The sequence below is a fragment of the Amphiura filiformis genome, chromosome 7, assembly GCF_039555335.1.
Source record: "Amphiura filiformis chromosome 7, Afil_fr2py, whole genome shotgun sequence".
Lineage (NCBI taxonomy): Eukaryota > Metazoa > Echinodermata > Ophiuroidea > Amphilepidida > Amphiuridae > Amphiura > Amphiura filiformis.
Genome location: NC_092634.1, coordinates 12390884 through 12408197, shown reverse-complemented (window position 1 = coordinate 12408197; position 17314 = coordinate 12390884). Strand labels below are relative to the sequence as shown.

General features: G+C 36.5%; 2 protein-coding genes across 4 annotated transcripts in view; one reads left to right on the top strand and one right to left on the bottom strand.

The window, feature by feature from the left end:
• LOC140156269 (high affinity cGMP-specific 3',5'-cyclic phosphodiesterase 9A-like) overlaps window positions 1–17314 on the top strand; it is a 361412-nt gene that overhangs the window by 192772 nt on the left and 151326 nt on the right. The gene's annotated exons all lie outside the window — the stretch shown is intronic.
• Window positions 7204–17169, bottom strand: LOC140156473 (uncharacterized). The gene is made up of 8 exons (XM_072179417.1): window positions 17087–17169; window positions 14587–14744; window positions 13358–13451; window positions 11533–11699; window positions 10832–10996; window positions 10074–10188; window positions 9485–9594; window positions 7204–7503 (listed from the first exon to the last, which is right to left on the bottom strand). Exons 4-8 carry the CDS (start codon window positions 11647–11649, stop codon window positions 7204–7206), a joined length of 807 nt encoding a protein of 268 aa, XP_072035518.1. The 5' UTR covers window positions 11650–11699; window positions 13358–13451; window positions 14587–14744; window positions 17087–17169.

Genomic DNA, 17314 nt, shown 5'->3' with positions numbered 1-17314 from the left:
GGAAATTCAGTTGATGGGATGACATCTTGTTTTTTACATTGAAGATAGTCCCATTAATGCTATCTACAGTAGACATCATTGTCACATCAATCAGATCCCTGCCTGCCTGCCTATATGTTACTTAATTTCATTTTCTTTAAAGAAACATGCACCGATTTGCAGTATAAAATATTAGTGTCAGCATCCAAACTGCTCTATGAATTGATAAATGAGCATATAAATAGTTCAAATTAACCAAAGTGCAGTAAGCTTTTTCATGAAAAGGTCTGAATAACTTGTTTAAATGTCACTTGCATAGCCTCATGCAGAGTCCTGCATCTGCTCAATTTAGTATGGTTTCTGAATTTAATGGCCTTACTTTGGACAAACTTTTGTTGCCTGTAGCAATTTAACAGGTTGTATGATTGATCATTCTTGGCTTATTCTTTGCACCAGGTGGTGTGTGCCATGCCAGTACCCTCCGTCCTGGACTAGTCCCCTAATTTTTGCATTCAATAATGTAACTTAATTCTTCATTTTGTATGATAATGATTTAGGGCACTAGGTCAAGTTCCAGGGTTTTGCTGCGACATAAATGACATGGTGTAATTGGATTCATTAACATGTTTACAACTACTGGATAGAATTTGATGCATGAGCCAAACTTCTGATCTTTGTGATCAGAAGTTCAGAATTCACAAAGTTTAATGCAGAATATACAAAAAAAATACTGAGCTCTTCAGATGAAACATAAATTTTAAGTAAATTTTAGAAAAGAATTAAATAAGTAATTCCGAATTTGCCCTTGATTTTTGTACACCCCCACATTCATTTAATATTTGAAATGCCTGCTTCGCTGCATGGATCTGAGTTACAACCATTACAACAACACTCAGCTAGTTATAATTAAGTTATTACTGTATTTAATGCATTTTAAGGCAAGTTAGTGGGGTTTGCTGTCAAACCCTTATGGTTTTAGGTTGCTTAATGCTTAGTAACGTACTTTTAAAAATGGTGTGATGTTCTGGGGTTTTAAACAAAATTGCTAAATTTTACATGGTCTGTCAATGGGAAATCCCAAAGTATTAACTTCACCAATATTCATTGTGCACATCGTCTGCTTTGCACTAGTGAACAAAATATTTTGGTAAAAATGAAAAAATGAAGAAAAAAAATGATAGTAAAAAATGAGAAAATTGAAAAATAAAGAAAGTGTAGAAGAATTGTGGATTCTCAGTGGCAATTCTCTGTACCAAAGGAACAATCCCTTGGCACCATGGACAGTAAAAATGCTATTGCCAGTAGATGCATGTAATGGGCTATTCCACTTAAAATCCACACTACCCCTGTGGAATATTTTGGAAATATCTTCCACAGGGGGAGTATGGATTTCAAATGGAATTAACACATTAGGCAGCTTCATTTGGATTTCATACACCCTCTGAAGAAGATTCAACCTGAATCTTCCTCTGAGGGAGAGTGAGTTTCAAATAGAGCTGCTAATGTGTTCATTCCATTTGAAATTCATATTCCCCCTGTGGCAGATATTTCCTAAATCTTCCACAGGGGTAGTGTGGATTTTAAATGGAACAACCCAATGCATTGTAATAACACCAGATTCTTAAGAGTCCAAGCTGACAGTGTTCTACTTGTTGCCTTATTCAATTATCTTCCACATGCACATAATAAAATACACAAGGGGCATAATGATGTTGCGCTTTAGTACTCAAGTTGTATGCATGAATACGGAAGCCAGGTCTTAACAAAATGTGATGTAGCCGACTATTAGGCTGATGACATGTACAATAAAGACTTATCACCCAAGAATTTTTAAGTTGTGGTTTATTTAATGTATTATTGCTCATGATTTGCATGACCCATGGGTTCTACTAAGAGTTACAATACATTAGTCGTGTTCACATTTTGAGTTACACCCGGCATAAAAATTCCACAAATATTTTTGCTACATCATAAATATTTTTGCTATTCCTACCTCATGTCTACACCTAGCCTACTCCTAACACTATGCCGACCAGCTCCACCAAGCATTCACTTTTGGTTGGCGTAAACATCGGCTACCATTCCTGGTTTTTCTGTGACCTTTTTCAACCAAGCTATATGTAATTTCTTAGTTACGACAAAAAAAAAAGGTCAAACTTATACACTGGGTGCCAGGCGTAGCAGCTTACATTGCAACATACACGTAGCGGAGATTACACCTAGCTCGCTACTCCTGACTTTTGTCATGAATAAATTGTCATACGTATGCCTGGCGGAACTTTACTTATGCTGACCATCGTTCACACTGCTACTACTCCTGCTACTACTCCTAGCAACTTGCCCGACCAAGTTCCGCCGGGCGTACGTCCATCAATGTGAACACAGCTAATGTAAAGCCACAATTTCTCTGTGTTACAAAATTTAAAATCCATGTTACAAATTGGACAATTTCTGTGATTTTCCGTTTTGCATTTTCCTGAAAAGTGAAAACAAGCATGTTTTAAAAGTATATTTTGTGTTACCGTTTACTGTAGTATCCCCTCAACATCGCCATCATAGGCCTAGAATTAATGCTAGAATGGATCGTTTAATGGTGGCCACGTGGATTTCTGCTAAATAATCACTTTATTTGTTTTATTTTGCTAATCAAAACAAAAGTTAGCCATTTTACACAGTTTTTCACTATTTTGTGGCATTTTCAAATTTCTGTGAGCAAACCCCGAATTCTGTGAATTTTTCCATTTTTCCGTATCACAGACAAATCATGGCTTTAAGCTAATGACAGCAAGTGCCAAACCCCAGGCCCAAACCAATCATATCCCATCCATGGGATATAGAGTTTAGATGATTTTGCCTTTGATGTTATTGAAATCTAACCTGGTACCCAATTCACAATAGTCTTATGATCCATCTTAAGTGTAATTGAATTTGGTTTCAAGTGTAGTATAATCAGATGTAGGATCAATCATCAAAATTCATAATGAAACATTGAAATGCCAAAGTTGAAACTAATCAAAGAAAAGATCTGACATTTTAATGTTTTGAAGTATTTACACAGCTAAGAGACTATATTGCACTCCAAACATGTTGTTTGGTATATCTTGTTTTTTGTTTTTAAAATTAAGGAAATGACATGACAAAATACACTATGGAAATATGAATTGTTGCAGATACACACGTACAAGGTTACTCACATATGTAGAATAATAGTTTGCATCAATATGGAAATTTAACGTAATTGTCACTGCTCAGAGGTCACATTTACACATTGCATATTGATTACAACCCCACCAGCCCCTCCTGGTTACAATATCAACTTGTTTTCCATGATCAAATTGCCTTGTCATTCAGCAGCCTCTGTGTCAACATGAATGTTTTTTGATTCGTAAAAAACAAATTTATTCAAATATTCTAAAATAAGAAGTTTTCATACTGATAGCCAAATTTGAAGTAAGCATGAAAAAAGACGAGAAATAAAGAACAAACACTTTACAAGGTTGTCGTTGTCCACTATGACCCCACATTATTCCATAAACCATTTAACAACAACTCAGAGACTTTGCTGCTTAGAAGCACACACCCTAGACATACCACAATTGACCTTCGCAGCCAGGATCAGCTCCCCAAGTTTCGTACAGGTTACAACGAGACAATTAGCAGGAAGTTCCTTGTCCAGGGAAATTTCAAGCTAACTCAAATTTTTCCACGAGAGTGTACTAAAGCACCACCAGGGTTGGAACCCACAACCTCTTGCACCATAGTCAAAAGCCTTATCAACTGAGCTAGCTTGACTGCTCAAATAGCAGGACAATAGTACAAAATCACCCAATTGGGCACCAAAGCGCAGGCTTGGCAACCGTTGATGTATACATGTATGCAAAGGTGATAAATGTTATGTTTGATGCTTGGTCATGTCTCTATCCAATTATGCACATCATTATAGTGATAGTCATATATCGGCAGGCGGAGTTTTATGTAATAACCTGTGGGCATTATTCATTGGTCATTGACCTTTGCATCATGCTGATACTCTCTAAATGTAAAAGAGTGAAAACCCACTCAAAAAGGAGTGAAATTCCACTCTTTCAAGGAGTTAAACGAGGACAACACATTTTAGAGTGAAAAAAGAGTGGTCTCCAATTCACTCGAAAAAGAGTGAAACACCACTCTTTGCAAAGAGTGATAACGTTACCACTCTCTTGGAAAGAGTGGAACTTATTCACTCGTTTAAGAGTGGAATCATCCACTCTTTCTAAAGAGTGGTTTTATTTGCAAACTACTCAAAACTAAAAATGACACTAACAAATCAATTAAAATGACACCAACAAATCAATTATTTCAAATTGCAGGCAATTTTATTTTACCAAATCCAATGTATTTACTTATTGTTTATTAAATGGTATAAAAAAACGCAAACAGCGGAGCTGATGGCACTGGTTAACAATACAATACACAATCAATATATACAAATTCATAGCAAACCATAGTATACCATCATCAGAATTGTATAACACCAATACATATTTTAAGGGGGTAGGCCCCCCCCCCCCAAAAAAAACAAAATTTAGCATGTTTTGTGCCTATCTCAAAATTTTCAAATGCATCCTGGAGCAAATTGTCTGAATATTAAAAAAATGGCATTTAAATTTTAGTAGGCCAAGGGTTTCTTGCTTTATTGATGATAACTCAACAACCGGGTGGTCTACTGAAATTTAAATGCCATTTTTGAGTTTCTCAGACAATTTGCTTCTGCAGGATATATCACTTTTCAAAAAAGTGTTGATAATTTTATAATAGTGCACAAAACACGCAAAATTTTGGTTTGGGGTGGAGCTTCCCCCTTAATGAAATAGCTTGCAGGACATTGTCTGCTCACAATTTCTGTCTGCTCACAATTTCTTACATTTCCCCATAATACACTATAATTCTTGCATCTATCAACAGTCCGCACACACTTATCCCAGTGTGACAATACCTTATCTATCACATATCTGGCAGTGATAGTGTTTCAGGAGGAATGAAGTTACAGTTCTTACGAAAGTATTTGTTTTGCGGATCTATAGTTTTAAATCCTTCAAATGGATTTGAGACACTATCAAAATTCGACAAAACCCTGGACATCATCTGAATCTAAGTTTATATTATTAGGGTTATTGTTCTTCTGAAGTAAATCAGTGTATTCTCAATTACAATTCAATTACATTTTACTTCAGTGTTCGAATTAGCACACGTGTGCATGTAAATATTGGATTGTGCATGTAACTTTCTACATTTTCTGGTATGTTTAAGCTTATTTCACAAAATTACTTACTGAAGTCCTGATACTGTAACACAAAAGTTAACTTGTACCATGTGTACGGCATGGACAATATTGGCAGTTAGTTCGACCCATTCCCCGCCCCAACATTACTACATATTTGGTTATTTGCCTAGCTATCACGGCTCATAAAAATGGTAAATTTCTTTGTGCAAAAGTATGTGCATGTAACATTTTTTTTCTAATTCGAACACTGTTTTACATGTACTAACTATACATAAAAACCATATATTCAACAATCATAAAAAGTTCACACAAGTGGAGATTCATTAGTCATCAGCTTAACTTCTATAATTAATTTTTAATTCTTCCATGGTCGAGGTGCAGCGCTGGTGATCGGCGATCGCGTAAAAGTGGTGAGGTCTCCTCCTTTTACACGCTGATGACCAATGGGTAAACCGTCTTGTTGTCAAGACCGTTGATCAGCCAATCAGCGTGATTGTTTATCACCTGTGTGTTTACACTGCGTATGCAGCGACACGCACAGCTCCGACCACGGAACAATTAAAAATTAATTATAAGAATAGAAAAACACCAGTGTATTATTTAGAAGTTGAATTGAGGACCCTCAAATTGCACCTACCTCTCAAAAAATTCAATCTAGTCATATGATTTTCAGGTTGTCTGTAGCTTCTGCCCTCATCACTGCAACACTGCTTTGGGTTCATCCCCAAGTGGCATTGCTCGCAAAGTGAATTGAACTTGTAACTGTTTGCAATCTACCACTTTCAGAAAAACTACAGAGTACTTATTTTTTTAATCTAGTGTGTTGGGTGCCTCTGCAACGGTAGTAGCTAATGTGTATTTGCAGCTGCAATGAACCTAAAACCACCATTTGAGAGCCAAGGCATTACAAGACTCATGAAAGATCTTCAAATAACTAACAAATATTCCAAAAACCATGCTACTTGCTTGAAAACATTTTCAGGCTTAAAATTCCAAACATTGATCACATTTTTTCCTTGCAAGGTACTAAATTGTGGTACATGCATTTCAAAATCTACAGTATTTGCCAAGTTGTTCAGAGATTTGAGCGCGTATCTCGCGTTAAGTCTGTAAACCAGGAAGTGAAAAACATTCGAGCTGATTGGTTGTGGCGTCCATGATAAAAGAAACCGTGTGTGAGCCAGCGTTGCGTAATGTACGCTCTCGGTCGCCACACTGCGTGGCTGACCTCTAAACAATTTTGGCAAATACTTAACATTATTTTCAATAAGAAATTTTCAATAATATGGAGAATTCTCATGTAATTTTGACCTCACTCAAAAAATGGGAAAATTGTCCCATACTTCCCTTTCATGGGAAGGCAGTACAATACAAAACACATAGTAAACTTTGCACAGGTAATCAAAATGCCTCGGCAGTCTTTCAACCGGGGATAGATGTACATCATGTGCTATCCACAATGAAGAACTCTGTAGAGATGTCATTTTCTATCAATTCTATCTATCTATCTATTGAATTCTGTGTCAAATCGACCAAAACAGGTTACCTCTCAGATTTGGCTGCAATTGATTCATACATTTGTTTATGGATGTAATGCACACATGCAAAGTATAACATTCCAAATCTTAGGTCGGTTCCTCAAATTTTGGGTACTCTCCAACTTTCAGCATGCACGATTTGTGTCATTGCATAATTTATCAAATGATCTGAACAGTATCTTATGAACAACCTATACAAAGCTGTAAATTGGTTCCCAGGGTGAGGTTTAGCCAAATACTCATGTATGAATTTTATAGAAATGAATTTCAGCCAAATCTGAGAAGTGACCCGTAAACCATCGGTTGATTTGATACAGAAGAAGCCACAATCAAGATACCTCGTAGAATCATAACAAGTACATCATCCCATGTCAAACAACCACAAAACCAGATCTAAGCTTCTTTTTTGTTGAGGCTCTTGCATCATCTGGGAGTAGAGCTCCTTACCAGAGGCCTAATGTTCTTGCTTACTCCGTAAACCAGCCCGTCAAAAAAATTGAAGAATGTGAGAACTGGTTTTGCAAAGTGCACGTTGAACACGTAATGTACTTTGTACAGGCGATCAAATGCCTCTACAGCATTTGTCCCTCCTGGAATTGATGTGTTGTCTACAATAATGAAATATTCAGTTGGGTTGCCGTTTTCATCACCCAGTGCGAGAATGAAGGGCTGTGCATAGATCACATCTTTGGTTTTTGCAAAGGCTTCAACATCTGTCCCAGTCTGAAAAGATAAGATAAATACTTACATTAGGGCTTGAAAACAAGTAACAATCTGACCGCCATGGTCGGTTTGATATCATCATGTTATCAAGGTTCTCTTTATTTCACTTAAGGGCTGGGGTATGAACGTTTGGACAGTATTTATTTTGGGACATTAGAGCACATCAGACATATCGAATTGCATTCTGAATACGGAGAATGTCTTTCTGATATCAAATAATTTTGATTTTTGAAATTCGCAATTTAATACACATTTTATGGCAAATCATTAAAAATTGATATTTTTGATATTTAACAGTACTCGAAGTAAACTTTATAAATCTGATGATTTATACTTAATGAGTATGTAGGTGGGATGAAAAGCCGACGATCAATTGAAAATTTTGACCTTTCGTATTGAAGATATGGATTTTTTTTCCAAAACACAAAAAAAAATTAGGTCTTTTTGGGAAAAAAATCCATATCTTCAATATGAAATGTCAAAATTTTCAATTGACCGTCGGCTTTTCCTCCCAGCTACATACACTTTAAGAATACATCATTAGATTTATATAATTTACTCCGAGGACTTTTATATATCAAAAATTTGACAAATATCAAATTTTTATAATTTGTCATAAAATTTGTATTATATTGTGATTTTCAAAAATGAAAATTATTTGATATCAGAAAGACATGCTTCATATTCAGGATGCAATTCGGTAGGTCTGAGGTGCTCTCATGTCCCACAAAAAATACTGTCGAAACGCAATAAACGCTCATTCTAGATCCCTTAAAGAGACAAGTTCCCCCAATTTTCTGTGACATTGTCCCATTAAACTTAACATACTTTTGTGGCTTAGGCCAAAAATTAAATGTCTCAGCCTCCTGCCGAATTAAAAAATTCAGCATTTCTTTTTTAGGTTTTTGAGTTTTTAAAATCATTAAGAAAAAATATTGTGAAAGTTGGCTGCGAGCAGCCAGAATAAAAAGAGGCCTAATTCTACAATAATGAGTCCGAGTCAGCAGCTCCTTATTTGGTAACATTCAGTTACTGCAATCAAAACTTACAAGCAAAGGAGTACTTTGTTAAGGGGGTACAACACCCCTGACCAATTTTGTGACTATTTATGCATTTTTCTCAAAATTTATAGCACCTTGATGACAAGTAAGATATGTATATTATAGGGGCAACGGCAAGGAATCCGATCTCTGCACTGGAAAATTAGTAACTCAAGACAAGTAGTTATTGATTTATGGATCAAATATTGATTTTCTCGCATTTTGACTGCAACTCCACAACAGTTGTCTGTACTGAAATTTAATTGCAATTTTAGAGAACCTTGGAACATTTCTAATCAAATCCATATGACATTTTGTCCAAAGTTGCTTTGGCTTTTGAGAAAATGCAAAGTCTTTAAAAATAAGGCCCAGGGGTGTCGTACCACCTTAAATGGCAAAAATCAAACTCAAATCAGTTACACAAACTTACTTTCTCAAAAACGACATTTTCTTTTCAGGATTTTGATTTCCTGAGTGGCTAGAACCCTGAATCTCAAGATTACTTACTACTACCTGCCAGCAATGTGATGCTTGTCAACTCAGACTCAATAATGTCCATTTCATTTCCACAATGCCAGTACCGTGCTACATTTGAGACATCAATTTACCAGTTTTGCCCAGATTCACTCTCATTGCACTCAGTCTAATGCTCACGACTTTATTGTTCCTTGTGTCAAAGGCATTGCTTCTAACACCTTTTACAATGCCATCTGTGACTGGAACATATATCAATCAATTAATTGCATTCAAAGTAAAGAGAGAGGTTTTCAAGAGAGCTGTTAAGAATTTTGCCATGAGAGAGAAACTGCCGCACAAATTTGAACATGTGAAGACTTATTTCCATTGTTTTTCTTTGCTGCGCCATGCTCTGCAACCTTTTGTCAAAATGGACCCCATTGGAAATAAGTCTGAACATATATCTAGATTCAAGAGTAACTTACTTGTCTACGTTGCATTATGAATGAAAACACATCATATCCTTTGCTCTTAAACCCTTTGGCGGTCACTGTTGGAAGTTTCTTCAGGAGAAATTTAAACACATCCAGATCATCTGTAACAGCAAGATTTAGACCAATATTCAAGTCATTTTTTTTTTTTTTTCTTTAAAGATCGAAATATGAAATAAATTAATAATAATAATAAGGAATGATGCTCTTATACCTGCACACCTATCTTTCACCCTAACACTATTCCCAATGTAACAGTACTTTTGCATGAACTTTAAAAAAACAAATTGTGTGAAAATTAATTACATTTTTTGCATACATTGTCAAGTTTGCTAGGGGGTCAAAAAAACAACAACAACAATACAATACATAAGAAGAGTAGGCTTCAATTTTGTCATATTTTTGACACTCAAATTGCCATAACTTTTGAGCCGCTACTCTGATCAAGCTCAGATTTCTGATTATTGTGGAGCTCAACAAGCTCTATAAAATATCTATATTTAAGCAAGTTTATTAACTCTACACGCGTTTGCTGTTAAAATGCATATACATATGAACATGTTCAAATTTCATGTTTACTTACTGAACCTCGCAGCTTCCTCTGATAACTGTGTTAGCTTGGGTCTAAAGTAAGGGTTCCACTTCACCAACATTTTTGAACCACAACCGGGGTTCAACATGTCAAACTCAAAGTTAATCTGAAACATGAAAATTGAAAAGTGAATTAATTTAAAATACATCATGCTTATATTGTCCGCTGATAAATTACTTTGGGCAAGAATAAACAAAGCAAAATCTCTGAAAATCAGGAAGTACCCTGAAAACTGGTACCTCTTTATCAATAATTTAAACCATAATACCTTAAGAACCTATGGAATGTATCAAGCCATGCTATGTATATGTCACATAGGAAAATTTTTTTTTGGAAGGGGGGAACTTATGTTTGCACTCCTTCAGATGACGGTCATAACATGTTTAGGTTTAGAATCATGAACATGTAGTCCATCTAGATGGTCTGATTTTACTGCAAACCCGCCGGTCCTGACTGGTGAATTTCCAAACCTAATCCATGCCCAGTCTAACATCTGGGATTTTTCAGATGCCCAGTTTGGGCCTGGTTTCACATTACACTTGCCTTGATTTTTCAAGGCAAGGTTTGGTGAAAGTCAATGGATTTCGCGAGTCTATCTTGATGGACTATGAACAGGTAAACAGTATTTTGAATTCATAAAGTTGAATTCTAACCCTGCAGGAAAAAGCTTTAAAAAAAATCCTACACACATGTTGATACTGTTTGTTTGTATTCATGAGACAGATCGTGATCTCCATTTAAATACTAACCAGGTCAGGACTGTCTCTGAATCTTGGCATTTCTGCAAGTTGGTTTGTGATAGAAGGTGCCTCCTTTACTAGTTTTGATCTGCGGTAGAAGAACGTGGCTTTCAAGTTCGCTTTAATTTGGGACAAATTCTCCCTCGTTGGAGGGTGGTATTTCAGCCACTCCATCTTGTGGAAGAAAAAAAAACACACATAAGATTACCTAACTTACAACATGAGAAATGCACACAACTTTATTTTTATCCACCTGTGTATTTTATCTGGATGTCCAAGGTGGATGGGCATTACAGTGGGTGATGCCACGCCCTTACATCTGTTATAATTACACAAAGCACTAAGCTCATGACTGCTATCTTATCTATGGGTAGCTGTGGTCACCTCTATACATTGATATCTAAATTAGTACCTGGTGCTTTGCTTCTTATGTCATCAAAGAATGTGTCCCTCTAAATGATAAATTTTTGATGTTTATAATTATAAAACTGACTTGGATATGCTGGAAAATAATGAAAGAAATGAAGTTTTTCTTCAAAAGATATCACAACACAAGAGCCAAGTTTGTGATCAAAAGTATGATATTGACTATGTTGAAGCTGAATAATTCAACCCCTTTTTAATTATTAACGTATGCTATGTTACATTTACAAGAGGTGCACTAAATCTTTTGAAGAGCTAAAATTGTCACAAAACTGTATAGCACCCACCTGCTCCAGTACCTCTGCTGAGCACTGTTCTGTTTCATTGTCATCTGTGTCATTTTTTTTTTTTTTCTTGAGTTGACTTTTGCTAGGACCTCCTGCTCTTTTCGCACTCTGGCGCATTGTTTTTAATCTCCATTCAATAAATCCTTCGCCTCGCTAAAGAACAGCTCCTTCAAAGATAAGAAAATATGAGAAGTTGCAAATTTGTAAGATTTTTATTTCTCTTGGTAAGTTCTGTGACAGGTTTTACTGAAGTGCCAATCATAGAATTGAAAATTACAGAATTTCCTTTATTCAGGGGTGTGGGTGAGCACAGAAGAAAATGGAAACCTCTGAACAAGATATTGGGAAAATATGAATTCTCTCACATGTAGTATGAGGTATCTTACAGATATAGTACGGAGCATATATGATGATCGGTATACCCAATGATTGTAAGTGAGGGTATGTCGTGAAACTAGTAGTAACGGTTGCCTTTTCCAGAGGTCTATACTTTGAATTTGTTTCACGCTCACCTGTAATGGGTTTGAGCACTTTTAATTCCAAAGTTAGTCACCTCACCTGTAAAATAATACTTGTTATAGTACGGAGCATATCATATTTCCTCTTTTAAATCCCTCTCCCCTAAAAAACACCCCCTCTAAATTTGGCTACCAAAACCCTAATAAGCGCCCCACCCCCAATTCTACAAAGCACTCATATCCTTTATTGGCACCCACAAAACAACTTTTGCTACCAAAATTGTAATAAACACCCTCCAATCGAAAAAAATAAAAAATCACGCCTGGTGCGATTAATATTAACAAAACCGTATATAGAAGAGGAAAACTGAACCTAAAACTGAAGGGAAATCTTTAATCACCATTGAACAAGTTAAAAGAGGAACTCTCACACATATTTACCAAATGTGGCCTTCACTTAATACACAGCAACAGTCCCAGAGAAAGACCACAGAAAAGATGGACTAAAAGGCACCGACTCTGAACGGATGAGCATTGCAAAATACCATAACGCATGCGCATACACACCAGGTCACTGTCAACTTTCAAATATTTGGATTAACTTGTTAACCAGCCTATACAATGCTCCTATTTCATGATAGTTGAAGTAGCTTGTTGCTACATGTACGCATAATGGTTGATATGGCGAAGTTTATGAGTATGAACATCAATTTGATTTAAATGTTTAAATCTCCCACAACCAATCAATATGACCTAATATGGTATTACCAGCTTTGTTATAACAGGGAAACTACACGAATTTTGAATCTTTATCAGGGTAAAATTATAGGCTATAGACCAATTGATGACCTGTGATGTTAATGCCCAGCATTTTCCCTGTCTTGCCCTGCAATATGGCTGTGCATTGTAAGGGCCGTACTATTGAAACTAGCGCCATCCATGATGCAGGCTGGGAAATAAGTGGGGCCAGGGGCCGTTTAGCCCTGGTTCATTAAAAATAGCCCCTGGTTCCCTGTAAAACCCTGTGAACCAGGGGCTATTTTTTACCAAGTAGCCCCTGGTCCGGCGCTTCTTATTTCCAAGCCTGATTGAGTGAGGTATCAAACAGTACACAACAATTTTTTCCATCCATTGACTAGCCCCTGGTTCATTGAAAATAGCCCCTGGTTCCCTGTAAAACCCCGTGAACCAGGGGCTATTTTTTTACAAAGTAGCCCCTGGTCCGGCGCTTCTTATTTCCCAGCCTGCCATGATGACAATACAAGATTGTGAAGTTCAAGTTCCTGCCTTTGTTTATAAACACCATGGGTCAAATGGTCTATAGTACTAAGAATGTATGTTTGCATTTGGTTAATACCGGTACTCACATAGCCTTTACATCCAGGTGTACGATCTTTGAAACATGGAAATTCTGTCACCAACGCCTTTGCCATTGCCTCCTTTTCTTGAGTTCTGGGGTACCTAAAGAAATATACAAGTTAATTAGTACTAAGCCATTCTGTGGTTCAAGTTTCAATCACAAAGCCTCCATATTTCATACATCCCAGTCCTCCCTCCATTACTAAACTGTTCGCGTGCATAAATAGTTAGCCAATTTCATGGTGTTGAATTACAAAATTTTCATGCACAGAAATTTTTATAGGGTTTTGCTGATGTTTTGCCATTTGGGCTGTTACTTGCATTAGCAAAATTTTGATGCCACAAAAACTGTCTAGACTTTGGTAAATGCACAACATTTTGTCCCGATCTCTGGGAAAAATCACATATATTCACTATTATCCATCAATAAGGAAAATGTAGCACAGCCTAATTCACTTTTACTTATTACTTAGGTAAAGGTCCGTTCATACTACACCGTAATTGCACCTCCACTGCAAAACACTTCAGTGCGTTGTCGCAATAAAGTTAAATTCATTTTAACTCAGCAAAAAGTAATCAATATATCGGCACTAATACAACGCACCGCAACAAAATGCGGCATAGTATGAACAGAACTTTAACGTTCCTGAATTTTATTTTTTCCCAATGGTCGCAGTTTATAATTTGGTCATAAAAATTATTACACATCCCAAAATTGAGGAAAAGCTACCAATTTTGATTCATCAGAGCATAGCATTTAATGTGTACACTTAACACCCATCTGATTTACTTCAAGTTGTTGCACTTTCTGACAAATTCATGATATTATCATTTGTTTACATGCATCACATTCCCATAAGCGTGTGAAATTGTGTTTAGCAAATTGTCAATGTGTGTAGCATTTTGGGATGTGATTGCTACATAATTTAGTGAGCAGATTTTGCCTATCAAATTCTGTAGCAGGGCATAATTTAGTGCGCGCATTTTGCTTAGCAAAAGTGCTATGCACAATTTTTACTACATAGCAGCTTCAACAGTTTGCGAACTGCTATGCGATACCAGCATAATTATGCCCTGAATATAACCTTTTTTTTCATTAAAGTCTTAATGCTAATTAATTGTTTCAATTGGCTAATATAAATGTTACAATCTGTGTGCCCCATCATGGTAGGATGTAAGTGGAAAGCAAATCATGAGTAAATTGACTATCAACTTGATAAGTATTATGGATACTTACAGATCTCCAGCTTTCTCTGTCAAGTGCTTTGTAAGGATTTTTACCACAAGCTTTCTCAAGGAAACCAGTTCCTGTCCAGACACGTTCCTCCCTTCCAGTTGCTGAATTATATCTTTACCTTTTGGGTCCCCCGTCATAATCTCAGCAACTTGAAAACCCTGTAATTAAAAATAAGTAAATACAAAGGGTTGGGGATTTACCTTACTCACTATGCTCACCTCCAAATTAACTGGCTTTAAAGTTAGCCTAGCCCTATAGTCACAACCCTGACAATGATGGATGCATAATGTATGGTATACAAATATTGACTGAGGGCACAGTATGGTTTTGAGATCACCTTGGGCCTATAATTTAACCATGACTCGAATTAAAAGTAGTCAATATTTGTTTTATATGTACCAAATTTAAAGATTCTAGTCATATTTTTGGCAGCGTGCGTAAGAACAACAGTGTTGCGTAATGCGGAAGGGTCAACGCGTCTGTTGATTGGCAGTTACTTGTCAGAGCGATCGATGCACAACGATGTGATTGGTCGTATTGGAAGGTCGGTCATGCATTCACTGCGTGGCCAAGTGCTTGTGTGGTGCGCTATGGTACGACTCACAGCGTTCAAATGCTCATGTTTTTGTCCGAGATTTAATGATTTCAATAATACATGGTCAATCTGAAACTAACAATTTCAGATTTTTGAAAAAATCAGGTCCATTTGTTGGACTAGCTTCAACCTTAAAATTAAAATAGATTTCGATGAACAATTTTAATGTATTTTATGGAAAAACAAAATAAAATGATAAATTTCAATAAAAATTCAAAATGAATTGAAAAATAAATTTTGACAAACATAGCATTAAAAGCATTTTTATTAATATGGCCAAACAAAAAATTAAAAAATAATTTTGTAAGAACGCAATCTTTTATTAATATATTTAATCCAAAAGGAAAGTGGAAAAAGTGAAAAAAAAACCAGTGAAAAATAAATTTCGACAAACATAATTTTCGAGAAACCCTGCACAACTCGCTGTGAATTTTGATACGTATTTGCGAGTGACCAGACAGTGACACTGTATAGATGGTGGAACACCTGAACATGTACACAAAGTTTTGGCGAATCGCATGTCCGTGTAGGAGTAAGGTTGCGTTGTTTGAAAAAAAAAATTCGAGAAACCCTGCACGACTTAGTTTAACTATAGTTTGATTTACTAATTCGTGAACATCTAAAAACACTCACATCGCGTACCTCGCAGAGATCACCATGTCAACGAGATTAAGTAGGCCCTAATAAATAGAAAATAGGTCACGACGCAGTATAGCATTGTGCGTGAGCAGGGTCAGAATTTCAAAACTACCCGTCCAAAACCACCCGTTGATCGCGTCCAACCCATTCTGCATCGGGAAATCAGCAAATCAGTATCGCAAATTTCACTGTGTGGGGGCGCTATCAACCCGGAAGAGATCGTGGTTCTCCACAAAAAAACGGGATATAATTACAATCATACTAAAGTAACAATGCTCAATGGTTGCGCCTGCACTCGTGCGATAATACGTTAAACTACAGCGAAAATTCCAAGATTAGGCTACACACATTTTGGACACAATATAAATATTTTTATTAAACTTTAAACAACTTTTATAAATGTGGATAGATGTTTGCCGTATTTTGAGTCGTAAAAGCTGAAGACGAAGTCAAACGAACGGGACTTTTTATTTGTTTATTTTTTTTTTTTTACTTGCTTGTGAAAATGCCCATTGACAAAGACGGCTGCGTAATTTTCCACCCGACCAGTTTTGAAACTGCCCGTTCAAAAGACAGGTCTCTGCAAAATTACGAAGCCGTCTTGATCAACGGGCATTTTCACAAGCAGACTCTAGCTCATGGCGAGGAAATGTTCACGAATTAGTAAATCAGACTATCGCTGTGACCTTTTTTTTTTTTTTTTAAAAGTAACCTTACTAACCTATATATCAGACAACAGTTAAAGCTTAATCACATGAAAAAATATCCAGCAGCATCAGCATGAAGTTCTGCAGCAAAGTTCATACCATCATGACTCATGTAACAGTCATGACAGTAAAGTTGATCATTCATGTTGTCATGCATGTACCATTACCGAGCATGCCAAGTGCGAGTCCAAGTTTACATATTCTCATACCACCATCATGATCATGATCATCACATCATTCTAGAATTTATTTAAGACCATAAATTACTCAAAATTTATTCACGTTGCGATCTCACGCAAAATACGTACCATATTAAATGATAAAGCATGCACTGATAGTGATACTAGTACTACTACTAGCCATGCAGTGCTATACAGTACACGCACAGCGCAGCATCCAGCGATAAATGCAATAGAATGTATGCGTTCATTTCTGTACAACCAGACCGTCACTTCATTGGCAATTTATACAATAACTAGCCCGGAAAGAAAATAAATTTCATGTTCTTCCTTCTCCCGACTTATTTTTGAACAACTAATTCTACAAATAAATGTATTACCTGCGAAAATCTCCATGATTTTATCTGAAAATCCTCGCTCACGCAGAAATGTTTCGACATCGTTGGTCGCCATTGTGGCAGAGAAAGACTGAAAGTTTCATCGTTCGCTTGACGATCGTGATTGGTTGCCTCGCTTCCGCCTCGCTTTCAGTGCCGATAATTTTTATCACTCGGTAGACGAGTGGTCGAAATTCACTCGGGAATATGACATTGAGTGGTAAAATCGGA